This window comes from Cervus elaphus, chromosome X (assembly GCF_910594005.1).
Source record: "Cervus elaphus chromosome X, mCerEla1.1, whole genome shotgun sequence".
Lineage (NCBI taxonomy): Eukaryota > Metazoa > Chordata > Mammalia > Artiodactyla > Cervidae > Cervus > Cervus elaphus.
The window spans coordinates 24,857,842-24,881,046 of NC_057848.1; the positions used below are offsets into that span (position 1 = coordinate 24,857,842).

Below are 23,205 nucleotides of genomic sequence, written 5' to 3' on the forward strand. Positions count from 1 at the left end.
TGTCTGTCCCCTGCTCCGTGGCCTAGAGGACCCCAGCGGGGAGCCTGGACACATCTCTCCCTCAGGGGCCCACTGTCAGGTTGGGGGGACATTTGTAAGGGCAGTTGTGCTGTAGAAGGGATCTCACAAGACTACGATGGACTAGAGGGCGAGGGGCTAAGCCACATGACCCACCAGTGTCCTCCCTCTGCCCTCTCCACATCTGCACCTGTGCTCTTCATCCATAGTGATAGCTAACACTTGCTACAGTCCATGCACTGTTTCATGTGCTTTCCATGTGTTCGTCCATCAGGTCAGCTTTCAGACATTATTGCCATGTTGATATCCTGTCTCCCATGATGCAGGTCTCCTCCACACAAATCACACACACCCACTCTCTCCCCAACACCAGCGGCTCAAAGTCTTGTGCATTTTGGTTTCTGCATTTCTCAAAATATGATGACCGTAGTGCTCCAGCAGGCACTGGGCTTAAGTTGGGTCTGAATGGTGAGATCTGCAAATGAAAATGATAGTGCCAATGACAAATAATGTGTGTGACAAGAGAGTGACAGAAGTATGAAGGAAAGACACTGTATGATAGAATGAGTTTCTCAGAGAGTTTACCACTGTGACAGGTGCATGGTTTTGAGTGAGTGTGACAGAGGGAATGTGTGATTGGGACAGGGATTTAAAAGGACAGAATGCGACGGGAAGAAACTAAGATGCAGTGATAGCAGTAGTGAGCGCCCAAGATGATAGATGATAACTTAACGTGTACGGAGAATGGTGAACAGTGCCGCCGGATTCGTGGTCTCCAAAGGAGAACTTTTAATTCTGGAACCAAGAGACGCAGTTTCAGTCACTCAGTGCTTTGTGTAGTAGAAATTTTATTAAAGTGAAAGGGATAGAAAAGGCTTCTGACATAGATATCAGAACGGAGTAGAAAGAGTACCCGGTTTGTTAGTTTAAGCAGAGCATTATATACGCTTCTGCTAGCTGCTGAGAATAGGTAAAAGGATGACTCAAGGCTACAAAAATGTTGCCCAGACCCTTTCCCATAACATACATCCCAGGATTTATCAGCAGGATATTAACCAGAAGAAATGGGTTAACCCAGAGCTCAAGGCCATGGAAGTTTTACCCAGACCTTCTCCCATAACATAGGTTCTGAGCTAAAAAAAAAAAAAAAAAAGCATGTCCTTGAGCAAGAGATTCTGCTGCCTACCAGGCCTCCGTGTCTAAGGAAAAAGAATGTGAAAAAGAAAGAATGTTCACCTCCTCCTTAAAGAGCCTTGGTCTCCCTAGCAACCTGACGAAAATAACTCTCTCAGAGATACCATGAGAGCATAAGTGTGTGGCCCACAGAGTGTCAGAGAGAGAGAGTCTAGGAGAGATCGGGTGTAGGGTTAGGGTTAGGGATAAGTGTGATGGAAAAGGCATTATAGAGTGACACGGGAATATGCCAGAAAGAGTGTGTGTGACAGATAATCTGACACAGTATGAGAAAGCAAATCTGAGAGATAATGTGTACGGAAGAAAATGGGTCTGTCACACATGGCAGAGTGTGACAGGGAATGAAGCGGACCATGGGAGGCAGCAGCCTGGGAAAGTGGATCAATCCTCGGGGCCCATGTTTTCCTGAGGCCGGCCATCCCCAGGTCTCCGCCAGTCTGGAGGAAGTCAGCAACTTGACTTGGCTCAGATGCCCAAGCCACGTTCTTCCCAATCAGTTTCATCAGTAATAAAGCTGATATTTAGGTTGAAACACATGCAAGGGGGGTGTGTCAGAGGCTGCAGATGCTAAGCTGGACCTGTTTGAAAGGAGTGGGAAAGGACTCGCAGCAGGCATGAGTGGATGGTGTCAGTGAACTTGTCGAGGAAATGATTCAGGTGGCCCAGTTTGTAAGTCATTTCAGTTCAGTCGCTCAGTCATGTCCTACTCTTTGCGACCCCATGAATCACAGCACGCCAGGCCTCCCTGTCCATCACCAACTCCCAGAGTTTACCCAAACTCATGTCCATCAAGTCGGTGATGCCATCCAACCACCTCATCCTCTGTCATCCCCTTCTCATCCTGCTCTCAATCTTTCCCAAATCAGGGCCCTTTGCAACGAGTCAGCTCTTTGCATCAGGTGGGCAAAGTCTTGGAGTTTCAGCTTAACATCAGTCCTTCCAATGAATATTCAGGGTTGATTTCCTTTTGGATGGACTAGTTGGATCTCCTAGCAGTCCAAGGGACTCTCAAGAGTCTTCTCCAACATGACAGTTGAAAAGCATCAATTGGCATAAGGCTTTGGCTAGTCAATAAAGCAGAGGTAGATGATTTTTTGTAACTTTCTTGCTTTTTTGACAATCCAGCAGATATTGGCAATTTGATCTCTGTGTTCCTCTGCCTTTTCTAAATGCAGCTTGAACATCTGGACATTCACGGTTCACATACTGTTGAAGCCTGGCTTGGAGAATTTTGATCATTACTTTGCCATGGTGTGAGATGAGTGCGGTTGTGTTATAGTTTGAACATTCTTTGGCATTGCCTCTCTTTGGGATTGGATTGAAAACTGACCTTTTCCAGTCCTGTGGCCACTGTTGAGTTTTCCAAATTTGCTGGCATATTGAGTGCAGCTCTTTCGCAGCAGCATCTTTAAGGATTTTAAAAAACTCTACTGGAATAGCATCACCTCCATGAGCTTTGTTTGTAATGATGCTTCCTCAGGCCCACTTGACTTCGCATTCCAGGATGTCCAGCTCTAGGTGAGTGAGCTCACCCTCGTGATTATATGGGTCATGAAGATCTTTTTTGTATAGTTTCTCAGTGTATTCTTGCCACCTCTTCTCAATACCTTCTGCTCCTGTTAGTTCTGTACCATTTCTGTACTTTATTGTTCCCACCTTTGCATGAAATGTTCCCTTGGTATCTCCTATTTTCTTGAAGAGATCTCTAGTCTTTCCCATCCTGTTATTCTCCTCTATTTCTTTGCATTGATCACTGAGGAAGGCTTTCTTATCTCTCTCTCTATTGTTTGGAACTCTCCATTCAAATGGGTGTATCTTTCCTTTTTCCTTTGCCTTTAGCTTCTCTGCTTTCCTCAGCTATTTGTAAGACCTCCTCAGACAACCATTTTGCCTTTTTTTGCATTTCTTCTTCTTGGAAGTGGTCTTGATCATTGCCTCCTGCACAATGTCAAGAACCTCGATTCGTAGATCTTCAGGCACTCTCTCTATCAGATCTAATCCCTTGAATCTATTTCTCACTTCCACTGGATAATCATAAGGGATTTGATGTAGGTCATACCTGAATGGTCAAGTGATTTTCCCTACTTTTTCATTTGAAGTCTGAATTTTGCAGTAAAGACTTCATGACCTGAGCTCCAGTCAGTTCCCATTCTTGTTTTTCCTGACTGTCTAGAGCTTCTCCATCTTTGGCTGCAAAGAATAGAGTCAATCTGATTTCGATTCTAACCATCCAGTGATGTCCCTGTGTAGAGTCTTCTCTTGTGTTGTTGGAAGTGGGTGTTTGCTATGACCAGTGCATTCTCTTGGCAAAACTCTGTTAGCCTTTGCCCTGCTTAATTTTGTACTCCAAGGCCAAGTTTGCCTGTTACTCAGGTATCTCTTGACTTTTGCATTCTAAGACTGGCCCAAGAATTTACTTTAAATGCTATCATCAACTAAAAATAAAAGGAGGAGGTTAGGGAATGGAAGAAGCCATTTAAGGGATATTATTAGGTAAAGCACAGTAAATTAGGGTATGGTGGTTTTGCCTATATGCATAGGTCCATATCTTAGACAAACTTTTCTTGATACATATTCATCATTCAATTCCTCACCCAGAGAGGGACACACCCTTTCAGATGGAGATATCCTTAATAAGTGTAAATCTGCTTCATACAATCTCTTTCTACTTGGTTTTCTAAGATTTTCCTGGTGCTGCTGTTTTTTAAAAATTAATCAGTACAAAATAATCCTTTTGTCAAATGGGCATGCTTTCAGTGTACTGTATTGGGCTCCCTTTGGTATGTCTGTGTCCTAATTTACTTATGAATGCATCTATAGAAGGACATGCTGATATCTTTAAGATTTTAACTATTATGAATAGAGCTCTCGTACATTACTTGATGATAGTTTTTCTTTCACAGTTTTGCTTACCAGTTGTCTAAATACAAGAGGTACACTCCTTGGATCTTAAGGTGAGAGTGTTTAGATTTGGAGAAAAGTGCCAAACTGTCTTCCAACGTTGACTGTCCATGCATTCCACCAGCATCTTGAGTGACCTCTTGTATGCTTGTTTACTATCTCTTTATCTTCTTTGGCCAGGTGTGTATTTCAATCTTTACCAAATTTTAAAGAGGTCATTTGGTATAATTTGAATCAGATCCTCATTCAGATATGTGTTTTGGAAATGGCACTAGTGGTAAAGAACCCACTTGCAAATGTAGGAGACATAGGAGTTGCGGGTTTGACCCCTGGGCTGGGAGGATCCCCTGGAGGAGAGTGTGGCAACCCACTCCAGTATTCTTCCCTGGAGACTCCCATGGACAGAGAAGCCTGGCAGGTTCTAGCACATAGTGTCACAAAGAGTATGGCATGACTGAAGCAATTGAGCATGCATGCAGTATGTGCTTTATCTTTTCATTTGCTGAATAAGGTGTTCCTTAGAGTAGAACTATTTTTTATTTTAGAAAGTCCACATTACTTTTTTTCTTTTGTTGATAGACTTTTTTAAAATTAAAAGTTATTTTTTGTTTTATTTTTTCTTTTTGGCTGCACTGGGTCTTTGTTGTACACAGGCCCACTTCCACTTTCACCTACTGTCCCAACTGTGTGAAGATATCTTTTTCCATCCAGATCCAGTTTTCTTTTCCTGGAACCATTCCTGAGTTTTCCCCTCATTTTTTGGCCTTGATGGATTTAAAGCAGACAAGATGAGTATGGGATCTTGGTGGCCTTTTATGCTATGGCTTTTCTCACTAAGGATGTTTTCAATATTCATTTATGTTGTAACAATTATGACTACTACACTTTTTTTCTGATTGTCGTTAAAAATACAAAACATGGCATTGACCATTTAATTCATTTTAAGTATGCAGTTTTGTGATATTAACTACTTTCACATACCTGCAAAAATAAGTTAAATAATGTGTGTACCTCATGTGTGCATGGGAGATGCTCATACACACACACACACACACACACATATGTATACACACACACATGATGATCACATGCATACATCTTTATCCATTCACCAGTTGTTGGAGAAGTAGGTTGCTTTCACATCTTTGCTGTTGTAATTACTGCTGCTATGAACATAGTGGTGAATGTATCTCTTTGAATTATAGCTTTTTCTGGATATATGCCCAGGAATGGGATTGCTCATTCATATGGCAACGTTTTAGTTTTTTGAGGATCCTCCATACTGTTTTGCAAAGTGCCTGCACTAATTTCCACCAACAGTGTAGATTTTGTTTTATCCACCCCCTCACCATCATTAATTATTTATAGACATTTTATCGATGCCATTCTGATGACTATGACTATCAAAACCACCTCATTGTGGTTTTGATTTGCATTGCTCTAATAAATAGCAGTGTGGAGTTTCTCTCCATGTGCCTGTTAATCATCTGTATGTCTTCTTTGGAGAAATGTTTATTTAGACCTGCCCACTTTTTGATTTTTTTTTTTTTGAGAAGCATGAGCTGCTTGTGTAATTTGGAAATTAGACCTTTTTGGTGGCATCATTTGCAAATATTTTCCCCCAACTATTAGCATAGGTGCTGGGACAACCAGATCCCTCATGCAAAAGAACATAGTTGGACCCCTATTTCCCTTGCTGTACAAAATCAACTCAAAATGGATCAAAGGTCTAGATATAAGAACCAATATTATACACCCCATAGAAAACAACATGACAGAAAAACTTCATGACCTTTGATTTAGCCATGATTTCTTAGATCTGCTACCAAATGCACAACCAACAAAAGACAAAAGAGATGAATTAGACTTCTTCAAAACAAAAGTTGTTGTGCACAAAAGGAGTAAGGAAAAAGATCCGCCATCCAAAATGGCACAAGATGTTTGAAGATCATGTGCCTGATAAAGGTCTGTAGCTTACCAGCCAAACCCCCACTGGTCCGGTGAGGTGCCCGTGGGGCCACTCGCATCCAAGGTGATAAGGGGGTTTCAGGCCCCACAGTACCCTTGAGGTGGACGCTGGTCATCCTCAGCACACTCAAGGAGTGAGTGCTGGATGGTTTTGAGCCCCATTCCTTCTCATCACTGCCCTCAAAGCCTGGAGGCTTCAATGTGCCTCCAGAACAACACAGAGTCTTTGCAAGTCTTTGAGAACCAAGAGACCATCCTTCACTTTCTTGAAAAGTACATCTTACTTCATGGCAGGGACCTTTTCCAATGTGGCTCCCATCGTGTTCTTCTACCTTCTTTATTTCTCTGAAAGTGGCCAGGGCAGTTTGGTCCTCACACCAGGTGACAAGGCCCATGGGGCCAGGTCCTGGTGATCCTTCCTTTCACCGGATACTAACTCAGACTCTCAGGTTGAGATTGAACATGGATGCCCCTGCTTATCCATCAAGAATTCTCATCTCCTCACCTTCTCTTTTCCTCTTGCTTTGCAGTCTCAGATTTGCCTGATAGTCCCCACTCACAGTTCCTGAAGAACCCAGAGATTTCTCCTGAAGGAAAGTTTCTGAAAGAAGCAGAGGGATAAATAAAGAATGCAGATAATTCCTACCTCATGCTGATGCCTAGAGGGTGATGAGAGTGAGTGTTTTCTCATAAGAATTGTAAAATCACCCAAGTAATAGATCATTGGGGGGGACATCTTGTGTCTTCCTGCTCATTCTAATAATGTTGTTCCTGAATTTTAATTTTGTAAAAATTTACCTTATAAATATTCCAAGGGGGAGATCCATTTAAAAATGTTATTCAAGTAACTCCATGGGTTTTACAACAAATAGGGACACAGAACCTGAGGTCAGACACTGGCTGAGAGATTCCCACCCTGAGCCACTGCCCCTTGGAGGGTGGGATGGCCGTGACCGTCCTCCTGTAGGTAAGCCACCTCAAGCACGTCTTATGTGGGACCACTGCATCACAGAATCTTAGACTGGCCAATGGCAGGCAGCTGGTGAGAGATGAGGAAAACAGAAAGATTGGAGCTTCAGCTTCAGCACCAGTCCTTCCAATGAATATTTAGGACTGATTTCTTTTGGGATTGACTAACTTGATCTCCTTGTAGGCCACGGGACTGCCAAGAGTCTTCTCCAATAACACAGTTCAAAGGCATCAGCTCTTCAGTACTCAGCTTTCTTTATGGTCCAACTCTCACATCCATACATGACTACGGGAAAAACCATAGCTTTGTCTAGATGGACAATTGTCAGCAAAGTAATGTCTTTGTTTTTTTTTTTTTTTTTTATGTCTTTGTTTTTTAATGTGCTGTCTAGGTTGGTCATAACTTTTCTTCTAAGGAGCAAAGGTCTTTGAATTTCACGGCTGCAGTCACCATCTGCAGTGATTTTGGAGCCCAAGAAAATAAACTCTGTCACTGTTTCCATTGTTTCCCCATCCATTTGGCATGAAGTGATGGGACAAGATGCCATGATCTTGCTTTTCTAAATGTTAAGTTTTAAGCCAATATTTTCACTCTTCTCTTTCAATTTCTTGAGAGGCTGTTTAGTTCTTTTTCACTTTCTGCCATAAGGCTGGTGTCATCTCTGTATCTGAGGTTATTGATATTTCTCCCGGCCATCTTGATTCCAGCTTGTGCTTCATCCAGCCCTGCATTTCACTTGATGTACTCTGAATAGAAGTTAAATAAGCAGGGTAATAATATACAGCCTTGATGTGATGTACTCCTTTCTTGATTTGAAACCTGGCAATTGTTCCATGTCCAGTTCTAACTGTTGCTTCTTGACCTGCATACAGATTTCTCAGGAGGCAGGTAAGGTGATCTGGTATTCCTAAGTCTTGAAAAATTTTCCACAGTTTGTTGTGATCCATACAGTCAAAGGCTTTGGCATAGTCAGTAAAGCAGAAGTAGATTTTTTTCTGGAACTCTCTTCCTTTTTTGATGATTGAACGGATGGAGGCAATTTTATTTTTGGTTCCTCTGCCTTTTCCAGATCCAGCTTGAACATCTAGACATTCATAATTCACAGACTATTGAAGCCTTCCTTGGAGAATTTTGGGCGTCACTTTGTTAGCATGTGAGATGAGTGCAGTTGTGTGGTAGTTTGAACATTCTTTGGCATTGCCTTTCTTTGGGATTGGATTGAAAACTGACCTTTTCCAGTCCTGTGGCCACTGCCAAGTGTTCCAAATATGCTGTCATATTGAGTGCAGCACTTTCACAGCATCATCTTTTAGGATGTGAAATAGCTCAACTGGAATTCCATCACCTCCACTAGCTTTGTTCATAGTGAGGCTTCCTAGGGCCCACTTGACTTTGCATTCCACGATGTCAGGCTCTAGATGAGTGATCACACCATCAAAATTATCATGAAGATCCTTTTTGTATAGTTTTTTGTGTATTCTTGCCACCTCTTCTTAATGTCTTCTGCTTCTGTTAGGTCCATAGCATTTCTGCTTCTTTTGGAGCCCATTTTTGCATGAAATATTTCCTTGGTATCTCTAATTTTCTTGAAGTGATCTCTATTCTTTCCCATTCTATTGGTTTCATCTATTTCTATGTATTGATCACTGAGGATGGCATTCTTATCTCTCCTTGCTATTCTCTGCATTCACATGGGTATATCTTTCATTTCTGCTTTACCTTTAGCTTCTCTTCTTATCTCAGCTATTTGTAAGGCATCCTCAGACAGCTATTTTGCCTTTTTGTATTTCTTTTTCTTGGGGATGCTCTTGATCACTGCCTTCTGCACAAAGTCATGAACCCCATCCATAGTTCTTCTGCCTAGAAGAACAGGCACTCTATAAGATGCAATCCCTTAAAACTATTTGTCACTTCCACTGGATAATCATAAGGGATTTGATATAGGTCATACCTGAATGGTCTAGTGGTTTTCCCCACTTCAATTTAAGTCTGATTTTGGTAATAAGGAATTCATGATCTGAGTCACAGTCAGTTCGCAGTCTTGTTTTTGCTGACTGTATAGAGCTTCTCCATCTTTGGCTGCAAAGAATATAATCAATTTGATTTTGGTATTCATCATCTGGTGATGTCCCTGTATAGAGTCTTCTCTTGTGTTGTTGGAAGAGGGGGTTTGCTATGACCAGTGCATTCTTTTGGCAAAACTCTGTTAGCAGGGCAAAGGCTAACAGCAAGAGTACCAGGGATTAACATTCTGCAACAGGACATTAATTAGGGCCAGAAACAGGGCCTTAATTAGGGACAGTGTTAGGACCTCAGAGATAAGTTCATGGCCTGAATAAGAGATAGTTCAGGCTGTTAGTTGGATGCACTTCAGTGACTTTCTTAAGGACATAGTCAGGGCCTTTGTTCTAGGATCAAGGTGTTATTTTGTGACAGCTTAGGCTATAAGGGACAGTATTATGGCCTCAGTTGGGGCAGTGTTAGGGTTAGGGATGGTATTAGGGCCTTCATAAAGTATAGTTCAGGCCTTGACTAGGGAGAGTGTCTCGAGGTTACTTAAAGACAGTTTCAAGGCTTTAGTTTGATATAACTTGAGGGCCTTAAAGAAGTTCAGGCTGTTACTTAGCAGCCATTTCAGGACCTTAATAGGGCTAGTGTCGGGGTGTTAGTTACGGACAGCATCAGAAACCTACTTTGGTACATATTCAAGGCCTTAATTAAGGACAGATTCATGGGAAAAGTAGGGATATTGAGGGTTATCATGGACATCATCAGGACATTAGGATGAGTATCGGGGTGTTATTTAGAGGAAAAACGAGGATGTTATTTAGGGAAAGAGTTAGGGAATTAGTTACAGACAGTATCAGCCCCTCAGGCGGAGACTTTTTCAAGGCCTTAGAAATAGCATCAGTGCCTAACTGAGGGAGGGCATCAGGCCTTCACTTAAAGACAGAGTTAATGGCTTAATTAGAGAGACTGTCAGGGCCTCAGAGAAAACTTGAAGGCCTTAGTTAAAGACACGTTAGACCATTTTTCCAAGGGATATTGTCAGGGTGTTCATTACAACCAGCATCAGGGCCTTAGAAAGAGAGAGTTAAGAGGACAGTTTGGGAAAGCTCAGGCCATCATAGACAGCTCAGGGCCTTATTTAGGGTCAGGGTCTGGTAGTGAAATCAAGCAGGACCCTGTGGGGCTCCTGGGCCCAGAAGCCTTTCCCATGTCTCCTGTTTCTTTGTTGGGGATAGACTTCCAGCTCCATGACCTACCCTGAGCTCCAAAGGGCAGATTGGAGGAGGTGCTAATCAGGGAAGGGAGGGGATGCAGAGAGAAGCAAAGAGCACTCAAGATAGACTATTTTGCCTTGTGTCAGGCTCCTGTTTCTGTCAAAGGGGATACACATAAAAATATCTCTAAAGTCTTTACCCAACTAAACATCCTCTCCAGCAACATGGAAAACTGTAGCATTCTTCATTCCAGAGAAGCTCACCAAGAGACCACCTGAGGCCAGATGAAGGGAGTTCAGGCCCTGTACACACCCTAATCCTTCTCAACAGCTCTGTCTTTTAACCATTGCTATAAAGTGAAAGTCGCTCTTCCAACTCTTGGTGACCCCATGGACTATAGAGTCCATGGCATTCTCCAGACCAGAATACTTGAGTGGGTAGCCATTCCCTTCTCCAGGGTATCTTCCCAACCCAGGGATCAAACCCAGGTCTCCTGAATTGCAGGTAGATTGTTTACGACTGAGCCACCAGGGAAGCCCAAGAATACGAGAGTGGGTAGCCTATCCCTTCTCCAGGGAATTGTCCCAGCCCAGGAATTGAACCAGGGTCTCCTGCATTGCCAGCGGATTCTTTCCCAGTTGAGCCACCAGGGAAGCCCAAGAATACTAGAGTGGGTAGCCTATCCCTTCTCCAGGGAATCTCCCCAAGCCAGGAATTGAACCAGAGTCTTCCAGATGTTCAAGCTGGATTTATAAAAGGCAGAGGAACCAGACATTAAATTGCCAACATCTGTTGGATCATGGAAAAATCAAGAGAATTCCACAAAATAAAATCTGCTTTGTTGACTACACGAAAGCTTTTGACTGTGTGGATCACAAAAAACTGAGAAACATTCTTACAGATTCATATACCAGACCACCTTACCTGTCGCCTGAGAAACCTGTATGCAGGTCAAGAAGCAACAGCTAGAACTGGACATGAAACAACCGACTGGTTCCAAATTGGGAAAGGAGTATGGCAAGGCTGTATATCATCACCCTGTTTATTTAACTTATATGCAGAGTACATCATGAGAAACCTTGGGCTGGATGAAACACAAGCTGGAATCAAGATTGCTGGGAAAAATATCAACAACCTCAGATATGCAGATGACACCAGCCTTATGGCAGAAAATGAAGAAGAATTAAAGAGCCTCTTGATGAATGTGAAAGAAGAGAGTGAAAAAGTTGGCTTAAAGCTCAACATTTAGAAAACTAAAATCATGGGATCCAGTCCCATCACTTCATGACAAATAGATTTGGAAACAATGGAAACAGTGAATGACTTTATTTTAGGGGGCTCCAAAAATACTGCAGATGATTACTGCAACCATGAAATTCAATGCAGCTTGCTCCTTGGAAGAAAAGCTATGACCAACCTAGACAGTACATTAAGAAGCAGAGACATTACTTTGCCAATAAAGGTCCGTCTAGTCAAAGCTATGGTTTTTCCAGTAGTCATGTATGGATGTGAGAGTTGGACTATAAAGAAAGCTGAGTGCCAAAGAATTGATGCTTTGGAACTGTGGTGTTGGAGATGACTCTTAAGAGTCACTTGGCCTGCAAGGGGATCCAACTAGTCAATCCTAAAGGAAATCGGTCCTGAATATTCTTTGGAAGTACTGATGCACTATGCCCTGACACTGCCTCTGACTATGCACTGACGTTTTCCTTGCTCTGTGCCCTGAAGCCACATCTCACTATGCCATGATGCTTTTCCTCTCTCTCTGTCCTGGCACTTTTCTGCTATCTATGCCCTGTCACTGCCTCACACGTTGCCCTGCCACCTCTTCTATGTTTTGACACTGCCTCACACTATGCCGTGACGTCTCTCCACTCTCTATGCTGTGACACCACCTGTCACTACACCCTGACACACTTTATCTCTCTATGCCCTGACACTCTCATCACTATGCCCTGCTTTCCTCTCTCTATGCCTGACTGCCTCACCACAACTAATGCATATTCTCTCTCTATGCCCTGACATTATTTGTCACTATGCCCTGATGCATAACCTCTCTCTATATAGGCCTGACCCTGCCTCTCACTATTAGTTCTCACATTAGCTCTCAATACACACTGACACCTGTCCTCTCACTGTATTCTGACACCTTTCCTCTCTATATACTCTAACTCTTCCTCTCACTACTCACTAACATCTTTCCTCTCTATGCCTGACACTGCCTGTGACTAGTCCTCATAACTTTCCTCTCTCTATGCCCTGAGACTGCCACCTCCCGGGTCTGCTCCACAGACCCCCGCCCTGTCCCCCCAGGTCCTCTCCACAGACCCCGTGCCCCGTTGCCTCATCCAATTCCAATGCCCCTCTTCCAGGTCCACTTGACTGCTTCCCTCAGGTCACCACCCCCCCAGATCCTCTCCATGGACTACCATCCCAGGTTATCTCTGCTAGTGCCCCACTCCCAGGTCCTCTCGTTGGCCAGAATCAGGACCCAAGTCCTCTGCTTGCCTGCTGCTGGTCCTCTCACTGGCCCGTTTCTGGTCTTCAATACATCCAGACTATGAATTCACTACATCCTGACCCTGGTCCTCACTACACCCCAACATTGGTCCTCACTATGGCACGTCTCTGGACCTCACTATGATGTGACTATGCTCCTTGCTATGCTCTTACTCTGCACCTGACTACACTTTGATGCTGGTTCTATGTCCTGACAGGTTTCTGCTTAATTTCTGACACTGCTTCTCACTTTGCCCTGACTCTGGGCTCACTACATCCTGAATTAGTTTACTCTACATCCAGACTCAGGCCCCACTGTGTCCCTTATTCTTTGCCTCATGTGGACATGACTCTGACCCTCACTCAACCCTGACTCTCTAACTACAGTCCTGATTCTGATCCTCACTCAACCCTGTGTCTGGTCCTCACTTGGGCCTGGCTCTAAAAGCACTGTACAGTTCAGTTCAGTTCAGTTGCTCAGTCATGTCCGAATCTGTGACCCATGAACCACAGCATGCCAGGCCTCCCTGTCCACCACCAACTCCCAGAGCTTACCTAAACTCATGTCCATTGAGTCAGTGATGCCATCCAACCATCTCATCCTCTGTTGTCCCCTTCTCCTCCTGCCTTCAATCTATCCCAGCATCAGGGTCTTTTCAAATGGGTCAGCTCTTCACATCAGGTGACCAAAGTATTGGAGTTTCAGATTCGACATCAGTCCTTCCAATGAACACCCAGGACTGATGTCCTCTAAAATGGACTGGTTGGATCTCCTTGCAGTCCAAGGGACTCTCTAGAGTCTTCTCCAACACCACAGTACAAAAGCATCATTTCTTTAGTGCTCAGCTTTCTTTATAGTCCAACTCTCACACCCATCCATCCAAAATATGCCATACAGTACCTAGATAAACAGAGTGAAGAGTTATTTGAAACACAAATGCAGATCACTTCAAAGCAAAGGAATTCAGAAGCACCTACCAGATGAGATTTCCTGGAATGAACAACCACCAAAATGGGAACCAAGATTACCCTAAGTCTACAGAACCACAGAGCGTATGTCGGAGACTTATCACACACTCTCTTAGTTCTCACAACATCTCAAGTGCTACTTTCCTGGTTTCCCAGATTAATCCCTTGGAGTAGGACATTCAGAACAGCACAGGCAGGATTACAAGAGAATCGTCCTCAAGGCAAAGTTGGATGTGGCAGCTGCTATGGCAGTCCCTCTTATGCTGTCTGCTCCTGCCCTGGAGTTCCAAATGTCAGATGGAGTATGACTAGGTCTCGATCTTTCCAGGCATGAATGCCAGGGGATCTGCCCTCTAATTGAATTCTCCAACCCTTCACTCCCTTGAAAGAGGCTGGCATGGAGAAAACCTTGGAGCATCTGATGAAGTCAGAGCGCCTAGAGGGGCCATCCCCAAGTCAGCCCCACACTGAGCACCAAATCTGATCCCAAAATGCCATCTCTGTGCACCTGTGCTAAACCAAATCCCAGAGACAGAGTTTCAGGTGAAGTAGAAATCCATAGCGTTGCTGCTTTGCCAGCAAAGAGGGACACAGAAAACTCATGCCCTCAAAAACTGTGCCCCAAGGCAGGAGGATTTGCTTAGGAGTTTTATAGCTATAGTTATATAGTTTTCCCTGGTAGCTCAGTTGGTAAAGAATGTGCCTGTAATGCAGGAGACCCTGCTTCAATTCCTGGGCTGGGACAATTCCCTGGAGAAGGGATAGGCTAGATTCTTAAGGCTTCCCTGCTGGCTTAGCTAGTAAAGGATCTACCTGCAATGTGGGAGACCTGGGTTTGATCCCTGGGTTGGGAAGATTCCCTGGAGAAGGGAATGGCTATCCACTCAAGTATTCTGGTCTGGAGAATGCCATGGACTCTATAGTCCATGGGGTCACCAAGAGTCAGACTGAGTGACTTTCACTTTATAGTAATGGTTAAAGGGCAGAGCTGTTGAGAAGGATTAGGGTGTATACAGGGCCTGAACTCCTTTCATCTGGCCTCAGGTGGTCTCTTGGTGAGCTTCTCTGGAATGAAGAATGCTACAGTTTTCCATGTTGCTGGAGAGGATGTTTAGTTGGGTAAAGACTTTAGAGACATTTTGTATGTGTATCCCTTTTGACACAAACAGGACCCTGAACCAAGACACAATACTCTATCTTGAGTGCTCTTTCCTTCTCTCTGCATCCCCTCCCTTCCCTGATTAGCACCTCCTCCAATCTGCCCTTTGGAGCTCAGGGTAGGTCATGGAGCTGGAAGTCTATTCTCAACAAAGAAACAGGAGACATGGGAAAGGCTTCTGGGCCCAGGAGCCCCATAGGTTCCTGCTCGACTTCACTACCAGGCTCTGGCCCTACACTAAGGCCCTGAGCTGTCTGTGATGGCCTTAGATTTCCAAAACTGTCCTCTTAACTCTGTCCCTAACTAAGGCCCTGATGCTTGTTGTAACGAACACCCTGACAATGTCCCTGGGACAAATGGTCTAATATGTCTTTAACTGAGGTCTTCGAGTTTTCCCTGAGGCCCTGAAACTCTCCCAAATTAAGCCGTTAACTCTGTCTTTAGGTGAAGGCCTGATGCCCTCCCTCACTCAGGCACTGAAGATGCACTCCTGATGCACTCCCTCACTTCAAGGCACTAAGGCCTTGACAAAGTCTCTACCTGAGGGGCTGATACTGTCTGTAACTAATTCTCTGATGCTTTCCCTAACTAACATACTCATTTTGCCTCTAAATAACACCCTGAGACTCATCATAATGCCCTGATGATGTCCCCAATAGCCCTCAAAATCCCTACTTTTACCATGATCCTGTCCAAAACTAAGGCCCTGAATATGTCCTGAAGTAGGTCTCTGATGCTGTCCCAAATTAACACCCCAACATAGGTCATAACTATGGACCTGACGCTAGCCCTATTAAGGTCCTGAGATGCTACTAAGCAACAGCCTGAACTTCTTTAAGGCCCTCAAGTTATCTCTAACTGAAGCCATGAAACTGTCTTTAACTAAGCCTCAGACACTGTCCCTAGCTAAGGTATGAACTATACTATATGAAGGCCCTAAGCCTGCCCCTAACCCTGACACTGCCCCTAACTGAGGCCATGATACTGTCCCTTATAGCCTAAGCTGTCAAAAAATAACACCCTGATCCTATTACGAAGGCCCTGACTATGTGCCTAAGAAAGTCACTGCAGTGCATCTAACCAGCCTGAACTATCTCTTACTCAGGCCATGAAGTTACCTCTGAGGTCCTAACACTGTCTCTAATTAACGCCCTGTTTGTTATTGTCCCTAAGTAATGTCCTGCTGCTGAATCAGAGTCCCTGATGTTTTTCCTGTTCACCTCTGTCCTGCTAACAGAGTTTTGCCAAGAAAATGCACTGGTCATAGCAAACACCCACTTCCAACAACACAAGAGAAGACTCTACACAGGGACATCACTGGATGGTCAGAATCGAAATCAGATTGACTCTATTCTTTGCAGCCAAAGATGGAGAAGCTCTAGACAGTCAGGAAAAACAAGAATGGGAACTGACTGGAGCTCAGGTCATGAAGTCTTTACTGCAAAATTCAGACTTCAAATGAAAAAGTAGGGAAAATCACTTGACCATTCAGGTATGACCTACATCAAATCCCTTATGATTATCCAGTGGAAGTGAGAAATAGATTCAAGGGATTAGATCTGATAGAGAGAGTGCCTGAAGATCTACGAATCGAGGTTCTTGACATTGTGCAGGAGGCAATGATCAAGACCACTTCCAAGAAGAAGAAATGCAAAAAAAGGCAAAATGGTTGTCTGAGGAGGTCTTACAAATAGCTGAGGAAAGCAGAGAAGCTAAAGGCAAAGGAAAAAGGAAAGATACACCCATTTGAATGGAGAGTTCCAAACAATAGAGAGAGAGATAAGAAAGCCTTCCTCAGTGATCAATGCAAAGAAATAGAGGAGAATAACAGGATGGGAAAGACTAGAGATCTCTTCAAGAAAATAGGAGATACCAAGGGAACATTTCATGCAAAGGTGGGAACAATAAAGTACAGAAATGGTACAGAACTAACAGGAGCAGAAGGTATTGAGAAGAGGTGGCAAGAATACACTGAGAAACTATACAAAAAAGATCTTCATGACCCATATAATCACGAGGGTGAGCTCACTCACCTAGAGCTGGACATCCTGGAATGCGAAGTCAAGTGGGCCTGAGGAAGCATCATTACAAACAAAGCTCATGGAGGTGATGCTATTCCAGTAGAGTTTTTTAAAATCCTTAAAGATGCTGCTGCGAAAGAGCTGCACTCAATATGCCAGCAAATTTGGAAAACTCAACAGTGGCCACAGGACTGGAAAAGGTCAGTTTTCAATCCAATCCCAAAGAGAGGCAATGCCAAAGAATGTTCAAACTATAACACAACCGCACTCATCTCACACCATGGCAAAGTAATGATCAAAATTCTCCAAGCCAGGCTTCAACAGTATGTGAACCGTGAATGTCCAGATGTTCAAGCTGCATTTAGAAAAGGCAGAGGAACACAGAGATCAAATTGCCAATATCTGCTGGATTGTCAAAAAAGCAAGAAAGTTACAAAAAATCATCTACCTCTGCTTTATTGACTAGCCAAAGCCTTATGCCAATTGATGCTTTTCAACTGTCATGTTGGAGAAGACTCTTGAGAGTCCCTTGGACTGCTAGGAGATCCAACTAGTCCATCCAAAAGGAAATCAACCCTGAATATTCATTGGAAGGACTGATGTTAAGCTGAAACTCCAAGACTTTGCCCACCTGATGCAAAGAGCTGACTCGTTGCAAAGGGCCCTGATTTGGGAAAGATTGAGAGCAGGATGAGAAGGGGATGACAGAGGATGAGGTGGTTGGATGGCATCACCGACTTGATGGACATGAGTTTGGGTAAACTCTGGGAGTTGGTGATGGACAGGGAGGCCTGGCGTGCTGTGATTCATGGGGTCGCAAAGAGTAGGACATGACTGAGCGACTGAACTGAAATGACTTACAAACTGGGCCACCTGAATCATTTCCTCGACAAGTTCACTGACACCATCCACTCATGCCTGCTGCGAGTCCTTTCCCACTCCTTTCAAACAGGTCCAGCTTAGCATCTGCAGCCTCTGACACACCCCCCTTGCATGTGTTTCAACCTAAATATCAGCTTTATTACTGATGAAACTGATTGGGAAGAACGTGGCTTGGGCATCTGAGCCAAGTCAAGTTGCTGACTTCCTCCAGACTGGCGGAGACCTGGGGATGGCCGGCCTCAGGAAAACATGGGCCCCGAGGATTGATCCACTTTCCCAGGCTGCTGCCTCCCATGGTCCGCTTCATTCCCTGTCACACTCTGCCATGTGTGACAGACCCATTTTCTTCCGTACACATTATCTCTCAGATTTGCTTTCTCATACTGTGTCAGATTATCTGTCACACACACTCTTTCTGGCATATTCCCGTGTCACTCTATAATGCCTTTTCCATCACACTTATCCCTAACCCTAACCCTACACCCGATCTCTCCTAGACTCTCTCTCTCTGACACTCTGTGGGCCACACACTTATGCTCTCATGGTATCTCTGAGAGAGTTATTTTCGTCAGGTTGCTAGGGAGACCAAGGCTCTTTAAGGAGGAGGTGAACATTCTTTCTTTTTCACATTCTTTTTCCTTAGACACGGAGGCCTGGTAGGCAGCAGAATCTCTTGCTCAAGGACATGCTTTTTTTTTTTTTTTTGAGCTCAGAACCTATGTTATGGGAGAAGGTCTGGGTAAAACTTCCATGGCCTTGAGCTCTGGGTTAACCCATTTCTTCTGGTTAATATCCTGCTGATAAATCCTGGGATGTATGTTATGGGAAAGGGTCTGGGCAACATTTTTGTAGCCTTGAGTCATCCTTTTACCTATTCTCAGCAGCTAGCAGAAGCGTATATAATGCTCTGCTTAAACTAACAAACCGGGTACTCTTTCTACTCCGTTCTGATATCTATGTCAGAAGCCTTTTCTATCCCTTTCACTTTAATAAAATTTCTACTACACAAAGCACTGAGTGACTGAAACTGCGTCTCTTGGTTCCAGAATTAAAAGTTCTCCTTTGGAGACCACGAATCCGGCGGCACTGTTCACCATTCTCCGTACACGTTAAGTTATCATCTATCATCTTGGGCGCTCACTACTGCTATCACTGCATCTTAGTTTCTTCCCGTCGCATTCTGTCCTTTTAAATCCCTGTCCCAATCACACATTCCCTCTGTCACACTCACTCAAAACCATGCACCTGTCACAGTGGTAAACTCTCTGAGAAACTCATTCTATCATACAGTGTCTTTCCTTCATACTTCTGTCACTCTCTTGTCACACACATTATTTGTCATTGGCACTATCATTTTCATTTGCAGATCTCACCATTCAGACCCAACTTAAGCCCAGTGCCTGCTGGAGCACTACGGTCATCATATTTTGAGAAATGCAGAAACCAAAATGCACAAGACTTTGAGCCGCTGGTGTTGGGGAGAGAGTGGGTGTGTGTGATTTGTGTGGAGGAGACCTGCATCATGGGAGACAGGATATCAACATGGCAATAATGTCTGAAAGCTGACCTGATGGACGAACACATGGAAAGCACATGAAACAGTGCATGGACTGTAGCAAGTGTTAGCTATCACTATGGATGAAGAGCACAGGTGCAGATGTGGAGAGGGCAGAGGGAGGACACTGGTGGGTCATGTGGCTTAGCCCCTCGCCCTCTAGTCCATCGTAGTCTTGTGAGATCCCTTCTACAGCACAACTGCCCTTACAAATGTCCCCCCAACCTGACAGTGGGCCCCTGAGGGAGAGATGTGTCCAGGCTCCCCGCTGGGGTCCTCTAGGCCACGGAGCAGGGGACAGACACAGGCAGTAGACAGGATCTACCCACACCCTAAAACTGACTCGGAGTCAGAATGGAGAGAAACTGGGTGGGTGGGAAGGCAGGACAGGGATGCCCCACCCCTGGGCAGCCACTCCCGGGGCCTCTCTCCCTGCGCTGGTGGAGGGGGAATGCTGCAGGCCTTAGATGTGAGGGTTGAGAGGACTCTCCAGCCCAGGGGATGGGGATCAGGGACGGGGGAGGGCAACAGACTGGGCGGGGTCCCGGGGAACATTGCCCTTCCCCCAGTCCTTGAGTGTATCTGGTTCCTCCGGTGCTTCTGAGGGGCCCCGGGCAAGCCCCCAGCCTGGAGTCCCTGCAGTCTGTGTGCCTGGAGCCCCAGGCAGCCCAGCCCCATGCCGTCCCCAGTGTGTCCAACAGCAGTCCCCGCTTCCCTCCCCAGGCAGGCAGGCACGGCAGGCTCCACATCCCTGCTATCATGCCTCCAGGGCCAGGCCACCCCACTCCCATGTGAAGCCACCTGTGCAAGCATGCACACAGACACACATGCCCATGTGAATGCAACTCAACCGTGCTCTCTTTGACACGCACACACACACACCTGCACACAGGGACAGACCCATGTGCATGCACCTGACCACACGCTCTCTCGTGACCACACATACATGCCCATGTGCAAGCACCTCCACACACAAACACATGCACACGCCTATGTGCATGAATCTGTGCTTGTGCTCTCTCTCTCTGAAACACACCCATGCACATGCCGACGGGCAGGCACCTGTGTTAAGGGCACTCTCTTGGGCGCACACACAGATACACACACCTATGTGCATGCATCTGGGCACGTGCTCTCTCTCACAAACACACGTGTACACGTGCCCATATGCATGCACCTGCCCATGCGCTCACGCACACAGACGCACATACATGCACGTGAGCTATGTGTGAGACACCAGAGGGACAGACCGGCCCTGACCCAGGGGTTCCCGACTCCCTTCTGGGAGTCGATGTCAAGGACCTGCGCTCAGCAGGATGGTCACCTGTGAGCGACGCCAGGCTGGCAGCAACACAGTCTTGGAGGTGCACGGGGACCGGGGCTCACTTGGGGTTTGCAGGCTTGGAGTGGAAACAGTCAGGGGCCCTGAGGAGTGGGGCGGGGTCTGTTTGAGCATGCGCACTGAGAAGCTGCCCCCACACTAAAGGGTGGAGCGCCACCCAGAGGCCTCAGGGCTGAGTGGTTTACCAGCTTTCAGGCCCGAGGCAGGGCTGACACAGAGGGCCCAGACCACGTGGGTGGGCGTCTGCGCACGCACATTGGGGCGACATGGCGCGCAAACATGTGACGTTTCAGCAGGGGGCGCCGTTTTGCCCGAGAGCCTGCAGTCATCGCGGGAACCAACGGTCGGTGGGAACCAATCTTGAGGCAGGACCAGGGTGTGTTTCCTCAGGCGCTCTGCCGATCCTGAATTGCAGGTCTCATCACAGGGCTGGGTTCTGTAGGGACGGTTCAGACTTTCCCGCCACGGAGGGCAGGGGAGAGCGGTTCAAGATGGACCCTGAGGCACACGGTGGAGGAGCCATGAGGGCAGCCGATGAAGACGCAGGCGCCGTGGCCTCTGCAACGGGCACAGCACATGGTGGCCAAGGTGTGCCAGGTGGTGCTGGTGGCCGCCATGGCCCTGGCGACCCAGCTGGCCCTGGAGACGCTGTCAGTCGAGGAGTCCCTGCCGGCTCCGGCGACATGGCTGATCCCAGAGACCCCAGCACTGCCGGAGAGTCAGGTGGCGCAGCCGCTGCCATTCCGCAGACCCCGGGGGCACCCCACGCACCAGGGCCTGGCGGAGACACTGCACCCGGAGCTGGAGTTCTGAGTAACCGAGTCTTCCAGTTGTATCCTATTTCAGGAGCCCCGGTGGGGCCAAAGGGCCGCGCGGGTCGGGGTGGGGGCTAGGGGTGGTTTGGGGGGGTAGCAGGCAGTGGGGCCTAAACTGTAGGACGTGGGTACTCTGGGGGGCTGGAGGGTATGGGTCAGAGGTGGTCTGGCTGCCAGGGGAAGGTGGTGAGGAAAAACAATCTGAAGGGAGCCAAAGGATCCGGCGGTGATGTCCCCGGTGTCCGGCGGCTGCCTTGTGGGAGAAGGCAGGTCTCCGTGAGCAGGAAGCCTGACGTACAGGCAAAATGACTCGTGTGGATGGTGCCTTAACTGTATCTCCACCAGCAACCTCGCCGTGCCTTTCTCATCGTACGCGGAGGCGGACAACGCCCGCTACCTCCTGACTCGACTTACTCAACTGCGATGGCCGGTTCAGAGGGAGCTCTACGTTTGTGGCCGCATGTTGGTTCTGTCAGTTCTAAAGGGGGCCGGGACGAGGGAGGGTGGTGGGTGGTGACCAGTCTCGGCCCGGGAGGAGCCATAATGGAGGGTTAAGCCTAGAGGAGAAGTGTGGTGCTCTGGGCTTGTTGGTGTGCGGGGACAGAGGGAGGACATGCTCCTCTTCTTCCTTCTCGGCGGGAACTTGAATTTCATTTTCCCTCCCTTTTAGCCGATTGACTGCTGAAGACCAGCCTTGCTCCAGACGGCCATCGCCTTCTGTCAGCAGCAGCTTTCCGTGGTGATGTGGACCTTGCTGAACTTTGTGCCTGCCCAGCCTCAGCACAGAAGAGGGCTTTAAACCTAGCCTATGTGCCCTAGCCTCAAGTGTCCTTCCTGAGGGCATTGCTTTCTGCAGTAGTTTGATCGGGCTTCAGCTTGTGCCTGTGGTGCTGTTTTGGGCGGGGGTGGGGGAGGGGCTCAGGGTCCACATGGTTTGTTTGGTGATTGCTAACTGCAGAAAATAAAAGTGAGCTACTGTGCTGTCTCTGACTTTAGTTTTAGCTTGTTCACTTCCTAATACTGCATTCATCTTCCGGTTGGAGGGGAGGTTCTGAGATCCAGATATTCAAGGAGCACAACATAAGTGAAGACAATGTAAGAAGTGGGAGAATAAGAATGTTGTGTATTGCCATTCACTATTGATTTTGGAATATTTTGTCAGTTTTATAGTTACATTTATATATTAAGATATAATACCAGAACGTCGCTGTTGTTGCTCAGTCTCTAACTAGTGTCCAACTCTTTGCAACCCCATGGACTGTAGCAAACCAGGCTCTGTGTCCCCACTGTCTCCTGGAGTTTGCTCAAGTTCATGCCCATTCTGTGGGTTATGCTGTCAAACCATGTCATCCTCTGTCATCCCATTCTCCTTTTGCCTTCAGTCTCCCCCAACATCAGAGTCTTTTCCAGTGAGTCAGCTTTTTGCATCTGCTGGCCAAAGTGTTGAAGCTTCAGCTTCAGCTTCAGTCCTCCCAATGGAAATCCAGGACTGATTTCCTTTAGGATTGACTGGTTGGATCTTGCAGTCCAAGGCACTCTCAAGAGTATCCTTGTATCCTGAAATCATGCTAAACTCATTAACTAATTGTAATAGCTCTTTCGTCGATCCCTTTGACCTTCCTACATAGACAATCATTTTGTCTGTAAAGAAATACACATTTCTTTCTTCCTTTCTAATTGATGCATTT

At 46.1% G+C, this 23,205-nt stretch overlaps 1 protein-coding gene and 1 long non-coding RNA gene across 3 annotated transcripts; one reads left to right on the forward strand and one right to left on the reverse strand.

The window, feature by feature from the left end:
• Positions 1-2,098: 2,098 nt before the first annotated feature.
• LOC122689787 lies at positions 2,099-7,364 on the reverse strand. Its single transcript, XR_006339924.1, has 3 exons — positions 7,170-7,364; positions 3,869-3,871; positions 2,099-2,135 (listed from the first exon to the last, which is right to left on the reverse strand). It is a non-coding gene; the product is annotated as an uncharacterized LOC122689787 (long non-coding RNA).
• A 13,673-nt stretch (positions 7,365-21,037) lies between these two features.
• On the forward strand, positions 21,038-22,507 carry LOC122690824 (collagen alpha-1(III) chain-like). Of its 2 annotated transcripts, none has more exons than XM_043897784.1 (3): positions 21,038-21,534; positions 21,863-21,979; positions 22,188-22,507. In XM_043897784.1, the coding sequence occupies exons 1-3, from the start codon at positions 21,194-21,196 to the stop codon at positions 22,258-22,260; spliced, it is 531 nt and encodes a 176-aa protein (XP_043753719.1). In that variant the 5' UTR covers positions 21,038-21,193; the 3' UTR covers positions 22,261-22,507. The 2 variants fall into 2 exon arrangements, with proteins under 2 accessions (XP_043753719.1, XP_043753718.1); XM_043897783.1 differs by having other exon boundaries at positions 21,039-21,534; positions 21,863-21,988.
• The last annotated feature ends 698 nt before the right edge of the window (positions 22,508-23,205 follow it).